The sequence below is a fragment of the Heliangelus exortis genome, chromosome 9, assembly GCF_036169615.1.
Source record: "Heliangelus exortis chromosome 9, bHelExo1.hap1, whole genome shotgun sequence".
Classification (NCBI taxonomy): Eukaryota; Metazoa; Chordata; class Aves; order Apodiformes; family Trochilidae; genus Heliangelus; species Heliangelus exortis.
In genome coordinates, this window is record NC_092430.1 from 25541845 (window position 1) to 25562911 (window position 21067).

Below are 21067 nucleotides of genomic sequence, written 5' to 3' on the forward strand. Positions count from 1 at the left end.
GTCCCTCAGACTGGCATCCCAGGTAACTGCAGGTGCAGCTGGAGCTTTCTGTAGGGTTGGAGTATTTATTTATGCAGCCTCTGTGTGTGTTGGTTTCTGGTGAAGAGGGAAGTCTCTGCAGCCTGTCTCTGGTCCAGGAAGCCTGCTGGGATCTGTCTGACCTGCTGCTCATTCTCATAAAACTTGTGGGAACTCAGTGGCTTTGGCACGGCCAGATTGAGATGAAAAGGATCATTTTGCTGAAAGGAATTGAGGGATGAGAGGTGGGGGAGAGACTCACAGCCGTGTGCTCAGGCACTGTGGTCATGTGTTTCCTGAGGAAGCCAAGCTAAAAAATAATGGTCCAAGCCAGGGTGATGAGTGATGCTTGTTTCTCTTCCCACTGCTTGGCTCTACTTCTGACCAGGCTCACACTGTTAATCCTAAGATTTACAACACTGTCCTTAATTGCAAGTTGACTTGCAGGGGCAGAGGTGAATGTGATTTGTAAATAGAAGGAAATGAGCCCTGGTCTTTAGCTGGCACAGCACAGATTAACAATCAATAGTCCAGCAGGACAGATAAATCACAGCAGCCATGTCAGATCCTGCACAGTTAAAAGCCTGATGGATGGTCCAGAGGCAGGAGTGTGCCTCGTGTGGAAGGCAGGATGGATGCTCCTCTCTTTTGCAAGTACCTGACATGAGGGCTGAAACTTGGTCCTGATAAATAATGCAGACTCCTCAGAAGAGAGGCAGCTGCCATGTGGACAGGGGATGGAGAGGCAAAGGCTCTGCTCGGTGTAGGAGCAGTGTGTGGCTTTAGGACAGGTCTCTGGGGTGTACCTGCACACTGCCTGCAGTGCTCACACAGGTTTCTGATGGGGTGGGTTTGGAACCTTAGCCAGGCTGGCAGGTAGTGGCAGCAGCCTCACAGCATTACCCTGAACAAGAAGGTATTCACAGGATCACAGAATGTCTTTGGTTGTAGGAGACCTTCAAGATCATCCAGTCCAACCTTTGACCAACACTTGAAGTGTTTGCTCCTTGTGAGCTCTGCAGTATTCACCCTGCATCCCCAGGGCTTATTTGAACTCAAGGTGATGCCAACGGGAGGCAGAGTTCTCCAAGAAGGCTGCCCTGAAGCTGTCCGGGTGCTGGACGTTTTTTTCAGCTTGTCAATCCCAGCAGCATTGCACTTTCTGCAGAGAAGCACTGAGGGGGGCCAGGCTGGGCTTGGCTGTGACTCTGCCCCTGTTCAGCTGGAGCCGGGAGGCAGCGTTTGCTGCGGCTCAGCTCCGAGTCCCGGGGGGAATTCAAGTTGTATGAACCCCGAGCTGAGCCCAGGTTCCTTAGGGACAGGTGGCCCCCAGGAGGCTGTCACCGGGTGGCTGCGTGTCCCCGGCCCCCTGCACACCCGGGGACACTGCCAGGGGAGCAGCCACAGCCTCCTCTTCCGTCTTTATCCAAGGTCCTTCCTGCGGCTTTTCCCGTTGCTCGGCGGGGAGCAGAGAAGTGCGAAAGAATAAAAGCAGCGGTCGGACTGGTCCTGCCCAGCCCCGAGCTGCCGTGGGCTTTCCGGGAATGACACTGGCGGTGACATCAGAGCTGAGGCTCTGCATTGGGCTCCAGTGTCAGCACCGGAGGTGGGGCTTAGCCAGGGCTCTGGTTCGGGCTCCAGAGCCAGCTTTATCTGAGAAGATGCTCACTCCCCTCGGCTCTGCTATCCTGCTTCCAGCTGACTCCTCCCTCCTGCAGCTCAGCTCAGCGCAGGCTGAATCCAACAGCCTCTCTTTCCTACTATGTTTCTCCCTGAGCTACTAGAGCTTGAACATAGCTGATGTTCTGCCTTCGTTTCAGCCGAACTCGTGAGTAAGGCACATTGCCTGATATTTGTCAAAAGTGAAGGGCATGTTGTTACCTGGAGAGCCTGAATTAACCATCTTCCAGCACCGAGAGGACTGTGAAGAATCGTGGTTTTGTCAGCACCTTTGGTACTTCGTTGTTGCCTGATTTTTTTGGAGAGCATGAATTGTTCTGGTTATCAGGGGTGCTTCCACCCGAATACTTCTTCCTCAGATGCTGCAAAAGAGTGTTTGGGAAAACAAAGAAACTTGTGATGCGGAGGTAACAGTTCTGGTTCCAGCTAGTGAAAACTTGCAGAGTCAGGGAGAAAGCAAAGCAAAAAAAAAAAGAAAAAACAAAACTAGCCAAGGACAATGTCGGTAACACCCAGTGATTTGTCACTCAATGGGACAAGCTTCTTCTCTGAGAACCATGGTGTTATGGATCAGCCCAGCCAGCAGAGAACTTTGAATGTCTTTCTCTTCTGCTTGACTTTTATCATTGCATTCACAGCACTTCTGGGCAGCGTTTATTCACTAGTTTCCCTGATGAAAATGCAAACCAAAACCACAGTTTCAGTGATTGTCACCTCCTTGTCAATAGATGATTTAACCAGCATCGTGCCAGCGATTATTTTCATGCTCACCCAGTGGTCGAGTGACGTCCTCCCTCAGCCTCTCTGCACCACCTCAGCACTCATATATTTATTCCAGGGCATTTCTAGCAACCTGAAAGGGTCTCTTATAGTTTCTTACAACTTCTACGCCATCAACAAAACTCAGAGGATGAGCTGCAGCACTTCCAGGAGGGAAGTGAGCATGGTATGGGCCATTCTTACCATCTGGATATTCAGTTTGCTCATCTGCATTTTGCCTCTCTGTGGTTGGGGCAGTTACATCCCCACCTCCTGGGGCTGCTTCACTGACTGTGCCAGCTCCTACATCTTGTTTTTGTTTATTGTCTACTCGCTGTGCTTTTGCCTCCTCACAGTGCTGTCTGTTCCTCTGACTTACCAGCTCTTGTGCTCAGACGAGCAACAGCTTTTACACGTGGATTACCAGGAAATCTCTCGAGGCTGCATCACCCCTGGGACACCTGCAGGCTGTGGTGCCACTACCCCCGGGCTCTCACCAGTGGACCCTGTGGATAAAACCCTGAAGCATTTCCAAAACACGTGGCCAAGCCCGGAGGCAGTTCTTAGGAAAGGTGTGGCTGAGGGGACAGCCCGTGGCACCAACAGCACCCAGAGCAGGAGCTTCCTGGTGGGCTTTGCCCAGAAACGCTTCTCACTGATCCTGGCGCTGACAAAAGTGGTGCTCTGGCTCCCAATGATGGTAAATGAGCAGATTGCTTTGCTGCTGCTGTTTGCTTACATGGAAATGGGATGTGAGGTGCTGTGCCACGAGTTGAGGCAGAGGAACGGTAGCCCTGCCAACTGTTCCTTATAGCATAGGTTGTGCCAGCAGTTCTTTTTAAGCAGGTCTGTGTCACTAAGTGGATTTAACTGGCTTTCCAGCAGGCCTGGCAGAGCCTGATTCATCAGTCTGTTACCCTCTCATCATTTGTATCACCTGAATCCAGGGATGAACAAGTGTTTGTGTTGCCAGCTGTCCCACAAGCCTTTGTTCAGCTCTGGGTTGTGCTCAGCTCACTCTGCTGCCCCTCACAGCTCTGAGTCACGTCCTCTGCCACAGTGGTTAAAACCCAGGGGTTTGTTAGAAATGTGAGGTTTGTTTGCATCTTTGTCATCTATAGCACTGGTGGGGGGGAGAGGGGAAAGGGAAGGGCTGTCCAAGGGCTCACAGTAGTGTGTTTGGGAACAGAAAAATTCCCATGTAATGAGAAAGGAGACTGCTGAGAGCATGGGTCCCAGCTCTGGGGCAGGGTTATCCCTGTCACCAGGAGGTCCATAACCTCCTTCTGGTCTCTCCCATGTGAAAGAGAGTGTCACAGAGCATCTGCAGCACAGCCCCAGGTGCTGTGTGAAGTTTTCTCTCCCATTCCTCATCAGGATTTGGGGCTGCTCAGGCCATGTAGGAGAGCCTGAGCCAGCAGGGCCAGCAGACTTTTCTAAGTTGCTTGGTTCACAAGTTGCTTATTTTATTAGTGCTCAGGCACCCGTATTTAGCTCAAGCAGGGTTTTTTCTGAGAAATGCTGAATGAGGAGGAAAGGCTCTTGGCAGGGTGTCATCTCCACTCTGTGTTAGGAGCAAAATTGTAAGGCTCAACAAACATTAATGACAACCTGTGTCTTTCACTTGTGTCATATTCATGGTGAGATGTTCTCTTTATTCCTGGAAGTATCTCAAGTGCCTGAAGCAATTTGAATTTCAAACTGCTCTGCCTTTCAGATCCAAATGGTTGTCCAGCACATCACTGGTTTCCAAAACCCTTCATTTGAGATACTCAGCTTCCTACTGACCTTGCTGGCTGCCACAGTCACCCCAGTATTTGTCCTGTCAGAACACTGGATCCACCTACCCTGTGGCTGCATCATCAATTGCAGGAGGAATTCATATGCAGTGTCCTCAGAAGAACTCAAAAGTAAGTATGGGAGGGTGGAGTATATCTGGTATTAAACAGGGGAGGAATTTAGTGTCAGTGAGAGTGCTTTGGAATCCTGGAATTCCCTTACCTGAACTATGCAGCTGCTCTTCAGAGCACCTGGGCCTCAGTGTGAAAGAGCTGGAGGAGTCCTTGCACAGGCTGACTGCCACAGTCTGTCTCCTACAGTTGCACAACTTCTGGTCTTTTGGAAAGAACTTGATTCTGTGGTATTGACATTCAGTCAGGGAAACACAAGACTAAATACTTGTCACTCCTTGAACTTCCCTCTGGTGAGGAACACGTTCAGGCTTCTGTGAACATGAATGACATTGTAGTATTTGTGGTTAGAAGCCTGTGTAATGTCTGTATCCTGTAAAACCTCGTGTGTTTTTGAAACAGCAGATAATCCCCCAGATTCTGGGAATCCATTAACTTTGGAATGTGTAATTTCTGAGTTCACTAATAAGTCAGTCTAATAACAAACTACCTGAGAGCTCCCTCTTCTCCACAGTTCACTCTTTCCATGGATAGAAAATTGCCAGTTGCCAGCAGCAGCTGAATAATTTATCCCATATTTTAGAACACCATTTCCACCCGTGTGTGTGTGAATCTCATTGTTTCCCTGGTGCTGGTTCTTTTTAACACTTTTCTTCCCTTTCTGCCCAGGCAGGCGCCGGGGCTTCGAGTTCAACCTCTCCTTCCAGCAAGGCTACGGCATCTACAAAATATCCCGCGGAAACCACCCCTCTCTCCGTGCTGGCTCTAACCCCACGTCCTCTCACATCCTGCTCAGCTCCGACTGCCAGCACTCCCGAGGAGCCGGGGCAGGGGGCGATGATGCCCCCCGTGCGGTGCCCTTCGCCTTCAGCCCCTGCGCGGCTGCGGACAGCGGCCGGGGCAGCCCCGCGGGCGGGGAGGGGCCCGAGAGGAGGATGTCCCATGAGGAGAGTCCCCAGCCCCAGCTCACGGACTGGGAGTGGTGCAGGAGTAAGTCGGAGAGGACCCCCCGGCAGGTAAAGCATCGGTTCTCCCTCTTGGTCTTTCTGATAAAATGAATGAACTTTAAAAAAGAAAAAAAAAAACAACCCACCCCGCAACTGATCCTCTTACTGTTAGGCCTCGTGGTTGTGTAGTTTTATAAAAATCATAGAATCACAGACTGGTTTGGCTTGGAAGGGACCTTAAAGCTCATCCAGTGCCACCCCTGCCATGGACAGGGACCCCTCCCACAGCCCAGGCTGCTCCAAGCCTCATCCAGCCTGGGCTGAGACACTGCCAGGGATGGGGCAGCCACAGCTTCTCTGGGAAACCTGGGCCAGGGGCTCAGCACCCTCAGAAATCCCCCAAATCACACTGAGCACTGTATATTTTAGTAACCAAACATCTATCTGCAGTTTCTGATCCTGCAATAATTTCTCACTTGTCTTCTTACTCATGGGGTGGGTTTTAATTAATACTTTGTGTGCACTTGCATGATCTGTATATGGTAAGAATTCAGTATGAATTATGTTAATTCATCTTAACAAACAGGAATTTTCTCCCCAGAAGCCTCCAAAATATTACATTTGCAAGAGTATTTCCAAGTATCTGATGACTTTTTTTGTCATGCTTACGTTTTGGGTAGGGGGGAAAAAGGGATCTGCAAAACCAAACATGAGTGGTAAGTCCACAGAGAAATACAGTGTTCAATTTGATCACAAAGGTTACTGCTAGATTCAAACAAACAAAAAAAAAATCCAAATATTATGTTCTCCCTTTGCTTAATTTTGGACAGTTATTGAGAAGAAGAAATTCTGAGAACTTTACCAGTTTTCTGGATCACTGAGAGAAAATTGGAGGTGGAGTCTTAATACAATGAAAGAGATAGAGGTTTCTGTAACCTCAGCCTTTTCCTTTGAGTCAAAGTAGGAATATGATATTTCAGTTTTGACTGAGAAAGCAAATGTCCAGTCTGTTGCAGTGTGCAGTGATGGACTGCTGTGTTTCTGGGCACAAGTAAAGGGTGACTCAACTAGGTTTTCATGCACTAGTCCTTGCTAACCCCTCATGTGCCATGTATGCTTTGGCTAATAGACTCAGTATATCACTAGGCTGGTTATTAACTGGGCCTGTCCTTGCAGTACTTTCCAAATGGTGTTTAAAAAAAAAGCTGAGTTCCTTTTCCCATCTGCCCTGGCTGCCATGTCAGGTGTTAGACCTGTCCAGCAGGTAGGAGCATCTCCTTGTGAAGCAGCTGGCAGCAGCTCTGTGTGTTTGGCTTTATTTGCCCTGGGCTTTGGGTGGCACTTTTGGACACACTTCTTCACTACTTGCATTACAGGGAATCCCAATTCATCCTCTCCTGACATTTTCCAAGTTATGACCCAGCATGCAGTTGCCAGGCATTAAGGCTCCTATGGTCTAAAAGTTCAAGGCTTTTGAGTTACAGATCTCAGTGTTTCTGACATTCAGCAGGAGTTTCCAGAGCTTCACAGCACTGACATTTGCTTTGCTGCTGAAAAAGGGCAGAATATCAAACTCCAGCAAGCACTGTAAAAATAACTTCAGTGCATTTCTCAGATGTATGTTGGATGAAAGATCAATTTGGTTCAAACAATAAATAAGTTGAAAGCCATCTCTTTTGTTTATCCTGTCTAGAAGTCCCTAAGTAACTTTCTCCTCTTCACTCTCTGTTTGTCACCTTTGTTAAAAAGGAATCTTTCACTAAAATTTGTTGGCTGTGTACTTCTGCCTAATCTGTCAATCAAGCTGCTCACTTGGGGAGAAAGTACCAAGCCTGACAAAGAAATGGGTAATTAGCATAGCAAGGTAAAAGTTCCTCACTTTCAGTACTGTCAGAGCATAAGTGCTTGATCAGAAAACTAAATACAGTTGTTCTTGCTAGAGTACTTCCAGCTTCCTCTTCAGTTAGTAGAACAAATTAAGACAGTACAATTCAAGAGAGATCAATCATCTGGATTTTTTAGCTTTCTTTTTTGAGAAGTGTCTAATTTACTCTATACTATTACTTACTATTTTTTTTTAGCATTTGTTGATTTAGTTCAGCCCCTCTCCCAGTCTCTTGTGCTATTGGCCAGTACTGGTGAGTGTGCAGCAGCTGCTCTTCAAGCTTTTGACAGACCTCAGAACAAAGTTACTGCAAGAGCAGGGTATGAAGTGTTCCAGTTTTTATTTCCAGAAACATCCATAGGTGCACACTGAGTTTTTTCCTTCTACTCCACCAACAAAACTTCTGATTATTTTGCAGTACATCTGATGGAAGCTCTGCCTGCACTGGCAGTACTTTAAAGTTCTCTGCAGGTTTTTGCAGGGGAGGGAGCCCTGGGCTTAAGGGTAGTTGGGAATCTGCTTGCTCTGCCAGCACTGAATCCTCTGGAGAGTACAGAGGGAGAGTGAACTTTAGCTTTGTCCTGCTGCTTATCTTCCAGATAAGGTCAGCTGAGCTTCCCACAGCTCAGGTTGGGAAGGATACAAGACATCCCAGAGGTGCTCTGAGCTGCTGCTGGCTGCCACCTCAGGCACAGCACAGCTGCAATATCCAGGGAAAGTGATGCTTGGGATGGCTCTGAGTGACAGCAGAGCCTGGTTAGAAACACTTCAGTCTTCACTGGTTGGAAGGAGCCCAACAGCAGCACCACAAAAAGCCAATAGAGATGCAGAGTTTGCTTGTTACTTTTTTGTCCTAGGGCCTCTCAGTCCATTGGGAGGAGTAGGAGGAAATGTCTGTCCTCAGGCAGACTTTGGGACTTTCCCTGCCAGGACCTCCATGCTGGAGCTGAAGGGCAGCAGGCACTGGGATGGGGTGGGGGCTGGCAGAGCCTGTCTGTGCTGCAGAAGAGAGGACACGTACAAGAGGAAGAACTGGGTAGGAAAGGGAAGGTACAGCTCTTTTTCTAGGCTACTGCAGTAAATCCTTCCTTGGAACTTCTTTCATAAATGCTTTTATCTGAACTATGATCACAGTCCTAAAGAAACCCAGCAGTTTCCTTGGCTTGTGTTTTGCCTTTCTTCCAGTTTTATTTTCCCAGCCAGTGCCTGATACTTTCCTCCACTGGAGAAGTACTGCAAGTGGCAGTACCTTTGGTTCAGGGGGACAAAACTTGAGGACAGCTGAAGGGGACATCACAATGTGGCTCCCTGTGACTGAGAAGCAAGTGGAAGGAGCACCACAGCGTAACAGATGTAAAGCACATTAATGAGGACATAGGTCTCTTTAATTCTGGTTTACATATTCTAAGGGCTTGGATGGACCTGCCTGTGTGTCAGCATGTGGAGAGGTGAAAAATGTCACCTCTCCCCCAGCCTCCTTCTTGCCATGTCACATCCACTTTTTCTTTCTTTCTTTAGCACTTCCCATGAAATTTCCTTGCCCCCTTTCATATAAAAGCTGTGGCTTTGCCTCTCTTTCAGCCCATTTTCAGGGAAAATGAGTGCAAACATAAAGCTTTCCATAAATCCTGTCTGGCTGCAAAGCCAGAAGTAGAGGTGGGAATACTCTGCAGTGCTGTGTGCTGTGTGGTGGTGTCTACAGGCAAACCCACCCTCGTGGGCTGTGTCCTGGAGCAGGGACAGGGCTGTGTTTATTCCCATTAACACTGATGGGAGTCATGCCCTGTGCTCTGGGAATGTGCACCCTTGTGTTTCAGTCCAGCTTGTACATTTTGTCCCTGGCCTGCTTCTGTAGCAGGGGTGTTCAGAGGTGTTAGGTGGTTACACTCATTGTGCTGATGCTCACACATGCTGCTCTCTCAGTTACAAACAAATGGTACATTTCTGTTCTGCTGCCTCCAAACTGACAGTGTTCTGGGCTGGTTTGGCCCAGTGTGCATATGGCTTAGCAGTGAAACAACCCCCTGAGGCAGAGGCTTTGCTGAAACCCTCCTGCACTTGAGGTGATGATTTCCATCTCTTTAGAAGATGGTTTGCACTGCCAGGTGAGGGTGAGGACCCAGTGACAGGCTGTGCATCACTGCTGGAAAATGAACAAAGAACTGGGGCTGCTGTTCTGGCAGGGTTAGGTCAGGTTTTGTTGGAACTGGTGCCTGGTGTGACCAAACCACTCAGCTGCACTCTGAGGAAGAATTCAAATGTGAAACCTCTGTGCTTGGCTGAAACCTGGACACCCACCTTGAAAAAAGAGAATTTGTTGCAGCTGAATGACAACTGGCCAGCAGCTGGATCCTTGCAAATACCACTTTGTCTTTGCTGAGTTCAAGGGTATGTGATTCCCACAGGGAGGTGAAGGCATCAGGGTTTCAGAATCAACCCCCCACACCTGCAGCTCCTCACACACAGGGCCAGGGTGGGAGTTGCACAGCAGCAGGAGGCTGGAGCAGTGTTCAGAGGTACAGCTCTCCCTGTGAGCAAAGCCCTTCCCTCAGGTGATCCCCTGGGGTTGGCTTTGGAAGTTGGAAGGTCAGAGGCAGATGTAGGTGGGTTACCTTTAGCAGGGCAACATGGGGAAAAAAATCCAAGCACACTGCAAAGCACCCCAAGTCTGAACATGCCACCTGCCAGCCCAGTGATGTCCCACTGTGTTTCCTGGGCTTTCTTGCAGGCTGCATAAAGCTCTTGTTGGAAAAACTGCTGCTGGTTTGTGTGCCTGAGGCCAGCAGCCCCTCCAGAACTTCAGGGGAAGGTAACTCTTAGCAGGGCTGAAGATTCTGGAGTGTTGTCTGCTGAGAGGAGGGCTGCACTGCTCACCTGCCTGAGCAGTTCAGGGATAAGAAGTCTCTCCCTGCCTTACTTTTCTTTTACCCTCTGAGCAACAAGCGGTAGTTGCAGAAGGCTGCCCACTTTAATTTGTATTGTGAAAGCACTATTTTTTATTCTGTTCTTTTCAGACCTTAAATAAGCAGTGAGAAAGGTACCAATTACTTTGATTTAGCTATTTGAAGAGTAGGGTGCCAGACAGTATGTGATGCCTTTGATTTTCTGTTGGAACTCTGTGCTACCTTGGAGTTATAGTAATGATGCTGTAGCAGGTTGTCTTCTATTCATCTGTTCTGTGAGTAAAGAGGTGCTCCATCAAAATGATTTCTCTGGAATAAAAGTGGTATGAAAGGAGAATGAGGTGGTGGGATTTATTTCATACCAATAAGACTAGCTAATAATTGAGAGGAGGAGAAAAAATGGCACTTGGAATTTCTAACTCTTGCTCAGCTGCATTTTTGAAAGACATCTCATTTTAACATCTCATAAAATACCACTGTGTTTCCCTTTCCTAAAGAGACTGAGTGTAAATATGTCATGTATTTTTTGCCCATGCTGAAGTGCCTTCAGGCAGTAGAAGTCTCCCAGGCTTGCAATGTGTTATAGGCTTTCTGATTATTTTTTCTTTGACTTGATACCTCATCTCTGGGTTGCCTCAAGCAAAGTCTTTCAAGACACTCTCTTTATAGAACTAATTTGTGTGCCCTGCAAAGAGAGAGAGGGAGGCTGTGTAAATTATTTCACTTAGGAGCAGTTGGCCCTATCTGTACCTGTGCAGTCTGAAGTTTTCTTACAGGATCTTTCTTGTTCCAGGAAAGTTGTAAAGATTCCAGTAAACACCATGCACAGCATAGGAGCTGAGTTACAAGTGGACTTGGAATTCTATTCACTTCCCTCTGTAGCTGTGCTGATCTGCTGTGATCTTCTCCTGGGGTGGGAAATCAGTGGAGCATTTCAACACCATCTTCTAACTTTGCTCCAAGTGGGACACAGGAGTGTGGTCCCTGTGATGCTTGCTGACTCTCTGCTTGCAATGAAACTGCAGCTGGCACTCTGCTGAATTGCAGGGACCAGAGAAATAGTGAGAGCAGAAACACTTGCCCAGGAAGGCAAAGCTGAATACAGGAAAGCTCCTCTAGTGCTTCCCTCATGCTGGCACCCCAGGGGGGGGCAACTAGTGTCCTGCAGCTGCTGTTTATTCTGCCTGCTGCAGACCCATTGCTTACACAGGTTTTTATCAGCTGTAAGACCATACATGCACGTGTGAGACTGGAGAAAAGAAATAAGAAACTGAGCTGTGGAGAAGAAATGAGGATAAGTAAGCTTTGTGGAGCTGACCAGTGACACTCTTATGTCAGAGACTCTTAGAGGAATCAATCTTGCAAAGAGCTGCCACTGATTGGTACCAATGTTCCATTTCTGAGAGAACAGACAATGCTACAAGCAAAATCAATATCACACTGACCAAGGGATCCTTGTACATTGGCCCTAATGCCACTTAATGGAACAGGAGTTATGAGAGCAGTGTAATTTAGACACCTTCCATAAAGCCATTACATTTTAGGCTGGTATGTTCTCTATTTTTGAAGGCTTCTGCTATTCTTCAACATATTTTTATTCATTATATTCTCCTAGTAAGCAAACCCACCATTTTAGTTTAGCTTCTCAGTACCTTCAGGCCAGCAGAGAGCCTGTCAGTCTGCTGTTTGCAAATCAGCTCACGTTTTTCTGGGACTGGCAGTTACCAAATCAAGGGCCCTTTCCACCAAACTTGGGGAAGTTTAAGGCCCAGTTCTCAACTGCTACAAAAAAGACAAGAAATACCAGCAGATCATCTCCTGAGCAGAGTGACCACCTCTTGGTAGCAAAGTGATGGAGAGTGCTGGACCAGACATCCCAAGCTTTGACTTCTGTACCCATCACATGCTGCCCAACAGACCTCTTCTCTCTTCTGCACTGCTACCCTTCTCCAGACAGCTACCAGTGCAGTCAGCCCTCTCCAGGCAACACCCTGGGAAGTCATTTCCAAATGTTTGTGGCTGGAAAGCTTTGGCAGATGCAGACCCAAGAGAGAAATACATGAACCAGAATGGATTTGCCCAGGTAGGCACAGTGCACCCAGGCTGCTCCCAGGCTGCAGGGGGGAACAGCAAGTGCCATCTGCATCATGTGTGGAATATTCCAGGGCTTTCTGTTGAGCCCCAGCAAACTGAGTACAAAAGTTCTGGCATGTGCACACAAGTATTCTTACCCTGTTGCCTCTGTGGCACTTCCTGTTAGTGCTTTGCTCCAAATAAAAGTCTGTCCACATCAGGCAGGCCAGTGGTTTTCAGGTCATCTGTCGTGAGCTTGTCTATTCTTGTCATTCCCTATTAGCTCTAAATTTACTGCAGTCAGCCTCTCAAAGGGCACATCATTGCAGTAATTAATTTCACTGCAGCTAATTTTTATTTTTAGGGAAGTGGAAGACGAAGCCTCTGTTTTAAAATAAACAGACAACACATTGTCTCTGGAAAGAAACGTTGGGATCCTGACTGGAAACATTCTAAAAATAGGGCTTTTAAACTAGAGCTATATTCCACCGAGAGAATTAGGAATGCAGACCCAGTAGAGCTGTGTTTGGATTGCTGGTATTTCTGCTGGGGAAGGCAGCATGGCCCAGTGGGAGAGGAGCTGGACCAGGACCCAGCAAACCCTGCCTTCAGTTCTTGGCTCTGCCACTGGGCTGCTCCACAGGCTTGGGAGAGTCACTCTGTGCTCTGGGACCTCACATCAGAGCTCTCCTACCTTTCCAGACACACTTACACTTAATATAAAATGCAAAAACTGTGTAGAAATGTTCAGGACTTGAAATATTAATGTTTGCCTTAAAGAATGCTCTAGGCTTGCTCCAGCAGAATGAATTCTTGATCACTTGTAGAGTTTTAAATGATTTTGAACATCCCATGTATTTACATCAGAACCAGTAGAGGAAGCTGACAGCAGCCCTACCATCCTGACTTTCTCTGAGTGCCCAGCTCTGCAGAGAGCTGAGCAGCTGCTGCAGACACCAGGAGGAAGCAGAGGGAACACTCTGCACCCCTGGGAGGCTCTCAGCAGCATGCAGAACCAAGCTCTGCTTTGGCAAGTGAGTCAATTAAAATTTTCTTCACGTGTACTTGCAGCTGAAAACCCCTTTATTAATATTTCACAGAAGCATAACTATTTCATGGCAAACTGGATAGAAAAGGGTATTTTTATTTGGTTTCTGCCAGTTTGCAAGGAGAAATACACTAACAGATCTCTGAGAAGCTGGCCTTCCCCTTTCCTTCTCCTTCTCTCCAAAAAGCCATAGGGATGAAAACCTGATTTTCTGCACAGGGCAGACACAGAGTGTCTGGGTTCCACAGATGGCTTTAGTGGGATCATTTGAAAACTGCTGGGCCCTTCCTCACTGCATCTCCAGGTGGAAACCTTCCTGCCCAGCTGCTGGGAGCTGGCTCATGGCCTCCCCTGTGTGACAAGAGCTTTGCCACGGTGAATCCAGCTTGAACCCTGCTCAGGCAGCTGGAACAGGGCAGGGGAGCCCCATCCTAAACTGCAGTCATCAGCAGCAAGGTTTTCCTCATAGCAACAACTGCTTTCTGTCTCCCTGCTTTCTGGAATCTGAAAGTTGGATGATTTGATTTAATTTAATAATGGAAGGATTTGCTTTATCAATTATGCAGAGATTTCTCTGTTCAGAATGCATCAGCACTCCTTAAGGAACAAGAACATTTGTGATTTATTTGATTGTAATTTTTCATCTTTGCTAGTTAAAAATGCATGTGCTGGTCCCTGTAGTCCTCCAGTGAGATCCTTGTCCCAGAATCTCCCAGCCAGGAGCTGCATGGGGGCTGTGCCCTGGGCTGGGGCCTGATGGAAAGGAACACACTCCCCAAAAAGCAGAGCTGGGGATGGGAAGGGCCAGCTCCTGCTGGCAAACATCACAGCATTCCCCAGTGCTGGAATGTGTGCCCGTGTGTCTTAACCAGCTCTGAGCATCACCAGCTTGTGTTCTGTGAGGCAGCTGCAGAGGGGACTGCTCAGACTCAGTGCTGGACTGCAGCTTTTATGAGAGCTGGCAGATTTTTGGGGGATTCAGTTCAACCATAAAGATAGCCAGGTGGGTTTACAGAATGGTTTGGTTGGGAAAGGCCATGACTGAAACATTTGAGCATTTCCAAACTGAAATCCTTCCTTGAGTCCTACCAGAAATTAAGAAATAGATTGCTAAAAGGTAAATATTTTATATACATACATGTGTGTGTACAAGGAATAAATAAGTAATTGTTTGGATGTGTGCACACAGAGAAGAAGTACCTGTAAGTGGAAATAAGAACCTGAAGAGAATTAATGTAAAACCTGCTCTGTTTGAGCAGATAAGAGGTGATCCTTCACCTCTCCTGGCTGAGAGTAAGGTGGCAGAGAGACAAGTCATCCCAGGATCAGAATTACTGACAGAAGGCTTCCTCCTCCTCTGGAGTTACCATGGATGCCAAATGCACTTCAGCTCTGGAGTGTCTTTGTGATAGCACTGCAGAGCCTGGGGTAACTCATTCCAATAAAGCAAACACAGTGCTGGAGGGAGAGCACAGAGCAGACATTGTGAGGGAGGAGCTCATCTCTGTATTTCTCGTAGCAGCTAAGATTTCTTTTAAATACAGGAATACAAAGTGTGTGGAAAGAGGCCAGTGGAGCAGTTGCCCTTCAGAAAGTCTTTTGGGCCCAGGCCTTGGAAAGGGAGCTGGCAGATGTTCAGCAGCAGCACAGTGGATGGCTTTCTGTTTCCACTGAAGCAGAAATGAATCATAACCCTTCCACAGCTGTGGATGCTCATGTTCAATGCAGAGATGAGATACAGGAACCTGGGTGGAGGAGCTGAAGGCCACTGCTAAGTGTTACTGTTCCTACTGCTTCAGAATTAAATTGCATTGCAAGGCCTAAAATGAGAAGGCTGAAGTGTAGGTAACAGTGGGACTGGAAGACAAAACAGGATGTACCAGAGGTGTCTGCTTTGCCATTAGATTCCTATTTACTGCCGTGGATGTGTTGTAAGAAGCAAAAATGGATATTTAATAATGGCACCAATTACAAGAGAAGGGTCACATTCTGTTCTCATTAATGGTAATTTAGTCTGAAAGTAATTCCAGTAATAATCGGTTTTACGTGGCTACACATAAAATCAGAAATACATTCTTCCCTCTTTTGGACTAACTGTTTTTCAGTGAATTTTCTGGGATTTGGGCTGTTGATTTGCCCCCAGGAGTCTTCCCTCTTGTGCACTTCTCTCTAAACCAGTCCTGTCCCAAAGTCAGCACCTCACTGCCTGCCAAGGACTCTGCTTTTAGTGAAGCTATGGCTCATCTTAATAGTATTTTAAGTGGATAAGAGCAAGTTTCCAGATGCTCTTCCCTGCCTTTCTCAGTAAGAAGTCAAAGCCCAACTGCAGCAAAGCTGATGAGGGTGGAGCAACAGATGAGCCCTCAGTGAGCTTCTCCAGAACCTGAGTCTGATGTTTCTGTGCTGTGTGTCTGCTACTGCCATCACTTTTGTTCTGTCCAACGTGAGTCCCCAGGTGCACAACCTCTCACTTAACAATGAGAGTCTTCATGGCATGAGAAAAAGAGTCAGGATCAGCAACAACCAGCCAGTACCACAGTGCACAGAGGAGCAAGCCATGTCCTCTGTTCTCCATGCAGACACTTGCAGGGATGTCTTTGTGTAATGCCTTTACTTATGAACAGCCTCTCCAAGACTGTTTTCATTGCAGCTGCTAAGAATTCCTGGTTTGAGTATGACCTCTGGCATCAAGGTTCTGGATGAGCCCTCTGGACACTAAGGTATCAGTGCTGTAAATCCTTAGAATGGATTTCCAACTGATACTGTTAAATAAGCATTATTTCCACCATAGAAAATCAGCAACACTGCACTAAATGTTCCATGAATAATACCTGCAAGTGGTTTGGGGAAGCTCAGCCATCTAACTTCAGGCACCTAATTTATTTAAGAATAATGAAGACAGGATGCCAAGGGAAGCAGATGTTGTCAGGGTAGGGTCCTGGTTTGGAACAGTCCTCTGGTGTCATTTTTTCCCTTTCTGTCACTGTGCAGAATCTTTAGGAGGGCAGTATCTTGATCTGGTTTAAGCAGAATGAAAACACTTCAGAGGTGCCTGAGGACAAGCCAGGGAGATGCCTCCTGGTGCTGCCTGACTCCTAACACAGTGTGTGTGTCCCTAAGCCCTAGCTGAGGCACAGCCACTTGGGACTTCACTTTTTATACTGAAGGGCAGAATTGTAAAACCCTTCTTTCTACTCTTGGAAGTCATAAATACCAGTTTTTTAAAACAAGGTATTTGTTTTAAATAAGCAAGGAAAAGTCAGTAAGAGTAAGGTAAGTTAAACTGTGCTTGGCTGGCTTATTTATAATGGATTTCAACTTCAGAAATTCACATCAGGTAATGGTCATTCTTTGTCCTTTCAGAGATCAGGTGAAGCCTTAGCTATCCCCCTGTGTGCTTTCCAAGGAACTGTCTCTCTTCAGGCACCCACAGGGAAAACTCTCTCTTTATCTACATACGAGGTAAGCACTGAGGGGCAAAAAATAACTCCTGCCTCAAAGAAAATTGAAGTGTATCGATCTAAAAGTGTGGGTCACGAGCCAAACCCAGAGGAGTCTCCCAACACGTTTGCTGACACGAGTGTTAAAATCCACTTGGAGGTTCTGGAAATCTGTGACAATGAAGAAGCCCTGGACACGGTGTCAATCATCAGCAACATCAGCCAGTCCTCCACACAGGTGAGGTCACCATCCTTACGTTATTCCCGGAAGGAAAACAGGTTTGTCTCCTGTGATTTAGGGGAAACTGCCTCCTACTCCCTCTTCATCCCATCAAGCAACCCTGACAGTGATATCAACATAACCATTCCAGACACTGTCGAAGCTCATCGGCAGAACAGTAAAAAGCAGCACGTGGAGAGAGGAGGCTATCAGGAAGAAATTCAGATGTTGAATAAAGCATACAGGAAACAGGAGGAAGGTGGCAACAGCAGTTAAAAGGCACTGATTCCAGACTTTCAGATGGCTTGACAGACATTGCTCCTCTGGGCTCCAGGTACCCCAAGCAAATACAATGTCAGCTGTTTTTTTCCTAAGATCAAAAATTAATTTTATTTGGGTACACTGTTAAATAGATTGAAACTTTTCATGATGTGTGGATGGGATAACCAGGATTTTGAGTCCTTTAGAGCTCTGCATAGTGAATTTCAAGTTATTTATATACCTATTAATATGGGGAATACTTGTATCTAAAAGGAATCCTAAACAGAGTTTTGGAAAGCAGCTTTGGTTGGTTGTAGGCACTGGGTGTTCTGCCTGTGGCTCCACATGTGGGAAGTGACAACAGTTTGGGCTGACTTGCAGTTCTGCTTTTACTGATGTGCCAGCCTTGAAACACTTCTCTGAAAATCTGTAGCCCAAACCTAAGACCAGCTCATTTAGTTGACTAAGTGAAGGATTAGCAGATCTGTTAAGAGTGTCATTTTCTACTGCTCTGTATGTATGTCACACCTATGTAAATGGCCATTATATAGATGTTGGAATATGGGTGGCTGAAATGTGAGCATGCATGTTTTCAAATATGGCATTGTGAAGCCTAAGAATGTTCTCATGACTTGACATTTTTTTGATTGAATGTAACAAATTATACCAGTTCCTCTGAAGAGTCCCCTTTTTGCCTCTGGGTTCTCTTACCAAGCCAGGATGTTTCCCAGGCTTACAGAATATTTGTGCTCACTACAGGTAAAGGCAGCATTTGGAATCTTTGAAGGGCTGGGATGTCAAAAGTAATTGGAATAATTCTCGGTGAATTCTGAGTTGTCCCTAAGCAAGGAGCAGTTTTACCACATCACCTTCCCTCTCAAGACCCACATGAAGCCAGTGCTTTATCAGCACAGCCACGAGAGTGGGTGCACCCTGCAGGTAATTGCAGGAGTCCCAGGGGCTCACAGCAAAACCACTGAAGATATTTCCTGCCATGTATGTTCTGTCACTAAACCTGTTATGACTCCTCTTTGGATGGAGCCCCAGGTCTGAGCCAGGAGCTGGGGTGACAGCTGATTTGTGACTCCTTAGCAGAGGGGGAGGGAGTTACTCCAGGTGGCCAAACGTAGAGACAGCAACCTCAAGAGAGTGGGGCTGGTTACCTGAACCAAGTTCCTGCCCTGTGGCACCCTCAGGAGCCCATCTCCCTGATGGTTTATAAGGAACCTGGAACTAAGCCTGAAACCAGCCTTAATCCACTAAATAGTCTATTTTGTGCCAAATTCAGACAAGCCAAGGTGGAAACAGTGAATGCAGTTAATGTTAAATATGCCACATATGCTTGAAATGATGGTGCATTCTAACTGAGCTCTTTTTTCTGAGGTTTTGTCATTCACTTCAGTTAAACAGAGGTCAATACATTCCCAGGACTGTCAGCAGCTTGATTAAGAAATATACAGTTGTTTTAATGAATAGATTCAATTTCCAGTTGTATGCATGGTGACATAATCGTTCAGGTGCTGTTTTCCTCTCAGGGGGAACATGCAGGGGAAAATAAGCACAACCCTGTTCAGGATTCCATGAACAGACAGAGCAAAGGGGCCAAACACTGTGTCCATTTCCACTCAGCATTCCACGTGGAGGCAGGGAACCAAGCAGGAGCCCCATCAGTCAGGGCTGCCATCTCCATCACCAGGGCTCTGCTGCTCTGGCAGTGATGTGGCACTGAAGAAAATCAGGGTCCAAGACTGGAGGTGGCTGTGAGGGAGCTGGATCACTCAGCAAAGTTGTGCTTTTTTTCCAAGGTGCAAACAACACTTCTTACAAGATTGCCTCAAGGCCCTTCCTTCCAACTAAGGTACTGTGTTATCTTGCAGATTTAACAAGAAACCTCAGTAGAGGAAACAATCAGTGGTAAGTCTGTTGAATAAACCTGTATCCATCCAGAGAGATGGATTCTGCTGTCTCTGGGTGTGGAGCTTTCCTGTGTGTTCTGAAGAGGTATCCTGGGGGTTGGACTCAATGATTTTTTGAGGTCCCCTCCAACCCCCAACTTTCTGTGATCCTCATAGCAACAGACACAGTTGTGATGGAGGATGCAGCCCATCACAGCCTTGGGCAGGTGTTCTGTTTCCCAGGAGGTGTTTTGCACTCTGTTAGCAGGATTACATGCTCATGTGTTGATCTGTGATGGATATATTTACAAAGGGTTAAAATTTGGAGGCATTCTGCATAGCTGTGACCTGGAGCTTGACCTAATTGTTGTGTGTTATCCTGCTGGTGTAACAAAACATGCATTTTCTTTAATGAATCTGTAAATTTTATAATGTACAAATGTCTATTTATTTTTTTTCTCTAAATTATTCACATAATTAAACAATTTAAAGTGTCTGAAAACCTAAGTTGTAATTATTGAGTAGATAACAGCTGCTTGCACAAAGCACCAGAAAACCTGCAGTTTGCTCCTGGTGTGTTTATTCATGTTAAACTGTCTTCATTTATCATTTTATAAAATGTATTTGGACTTAATGTTTAAAACAATTCTTCTATAATAGTTTTTAAGGAACTTTATTTTCATCTTCTATGCTGTTTTTCCCCTGCTTGACCTTTTGATGTATTTCAGTGACAGGATGGCATGTGAGGGCAGAGTTTGTCAGTGACCATTTGAAGGTGACTTGAAAGAGACCTCAGCTCTGCTCAGACACCACAGCAACTCCCTGAAAATAATCCCTTGGAAAACGTGACTTGAATCAGCAACTGGGCTTTCCCCGCCCTTAGGTCATGGATTGTTGGAAAATGCAAAGGACAGAAAGCAAGAAACTGGGAAATGATTTTTGAGATAATCTTTGGTAAGCAGTATATCCAGTGAGTCAGTTTCCTTTCAGTAGCACCTGTGTACTCTGGGAGCAACTTTACACTAACAGAATTACAAGAAAAGTAAATCTGTAATAAGCAGGGCCAGGCCCACAAATCCCAAATGCCTCAAAGGATTTTGCTTCCAGGAATGAAAGAGAGAGCCTGGTGCTGCAATGTAGATTTTCTACACTAGTCTGACAGAAAATATGTCTTACAGCTTTATACTATTTCTAAATATAGTAATTTCATAAAAAATAACAAATGTTACTTATATATTATTTTACCTGCATAGATTAGGGGTCATAGCATTTATACTGGAACATGATATCACTTCCCAGTATGTGTTATTGCAGTGGTTCCCAAGATGAGGGTTTGAGTGTTAACGTTTCTCTCTTAAAGAATTTTTCAGATTTTGATGTTTCAGAGCAGAATAAATTCTGCTTTTCTAGGCTCAAGCAACAGCTCCTGCAAGATTGACACCACCTGTATCCTCCTGCATCAGTGAGGAAAAGGTGAAATGTTTAAAACTTGAAGAGGGGAGATTTAGGTTGGATATTAGGAAGAAATTCTTTAATTTGAGAGTGGTGAGATGCTGGACAGGTTTCCCAGAGAAGCTGTGGCTGCCCCATCCCTGGCAGTGTCTCAGCCCAGGTTGGAGGGGGCTTGGAGCACCCTGGGCTGTGGGAGGGGTCCCTGCCCATGGCAGGGGGGGCACTGGGGGAGCTTTAAGGTCCCTTCCAGCCCAAACCAGTCTGTGATTCTGTGTTGTACACACGGTTTTACACAACAAACTCATTTTAGAGCCCTGGCACAGACAGTTCAGCCCTGAGGTGGGACTGCTGGGGAACAGCTGGGCTGAGGTCCTTTCACTGTGTCTCCTTCGCAGTCTTTGCCGCACGAGTTTCGTGTTTCCTCACTGGGAATCTGACTTCAAGGAATCCGACTGGAAAAACCCTGAGAGAGGGGCCCAGCATCCTCTGTCCCGTGTGCGGAGCTGCGGGTTCAGGCTGAGTGCGGGGTGTGCGGAGGGAGCTGGGAAGGCCAGGACCCTGCCAGCTCTGCTCCCC

At 46.6% G+C, this 21067-nt stretch overlaps 1 protein-coding gene across 5 annotated transcripts; it reads left to right on the top strand.

Annotated features, from left to right (window-relative positions):
* Positions 1-1627: 1627 nt before the first annotated feature.
* On the top strand, positions 1628-20995 carry GPR149 (G protein-coupled receptor 149). Of its 5 annotated transcripts, none has more exons than XR_011727585.1 (6): positions 1628-3157; positions 4175-4367; positions 5037-5383; positions 16587-17217; positions 17904-19058; positions 19768-20995. XR_011727585.1 is itself a non-coding variant. In XM_071752886.1 (4 exons), the coding sequence occupies exons 1-4, from the start codon at positions 2198-2200 to the stop codon at positions 17157-17159; spliced, it is 2073 nt and encodes a 690-aa protein (XP_071608987.1). In that variant the 5' UTR covers positions 1629-2197; the 3' UTR covers positions 17160-19720. The 5 variants fall into 5 exon arrangements, 1 of the variants encoding a protein (XP_071608987.1); XR_011727586.1 differs by having other exon boundaries at positions 19022-19058; XR_011727584.1 differs by having other exon boundaries at positions 1629-3157; positions 16587-19058; positions 19768-19993; positions 20450-20995.
* The last annotated feature ends 72 nt before the right edge of the window (positions 20996-21067 follow it).

Coding starts and splice junctions, on each gene's coding strand:
- GPR149 (XM_071752886.1), top strand. CDS start 2,198: ATGTCGGTAACACCCAGTGATTTGTCACTCAATGGGACAAGCTTCTTC. Junction 4,368..5,036: donor GTCCTCAGAAGAACTCAAAA/GTAAGTATGGGA, acceptor CTTTCTGCCCAG/GCAGGCGCCGGGGCTTCGAG. Junction 5,384..16,586: donor CGGAGAGGACCCCCCGGCAG/GTAAAGCATCGG, acceptor TTGTCCTTTCAG/AGATCAGGTGAAGCCTTAGC.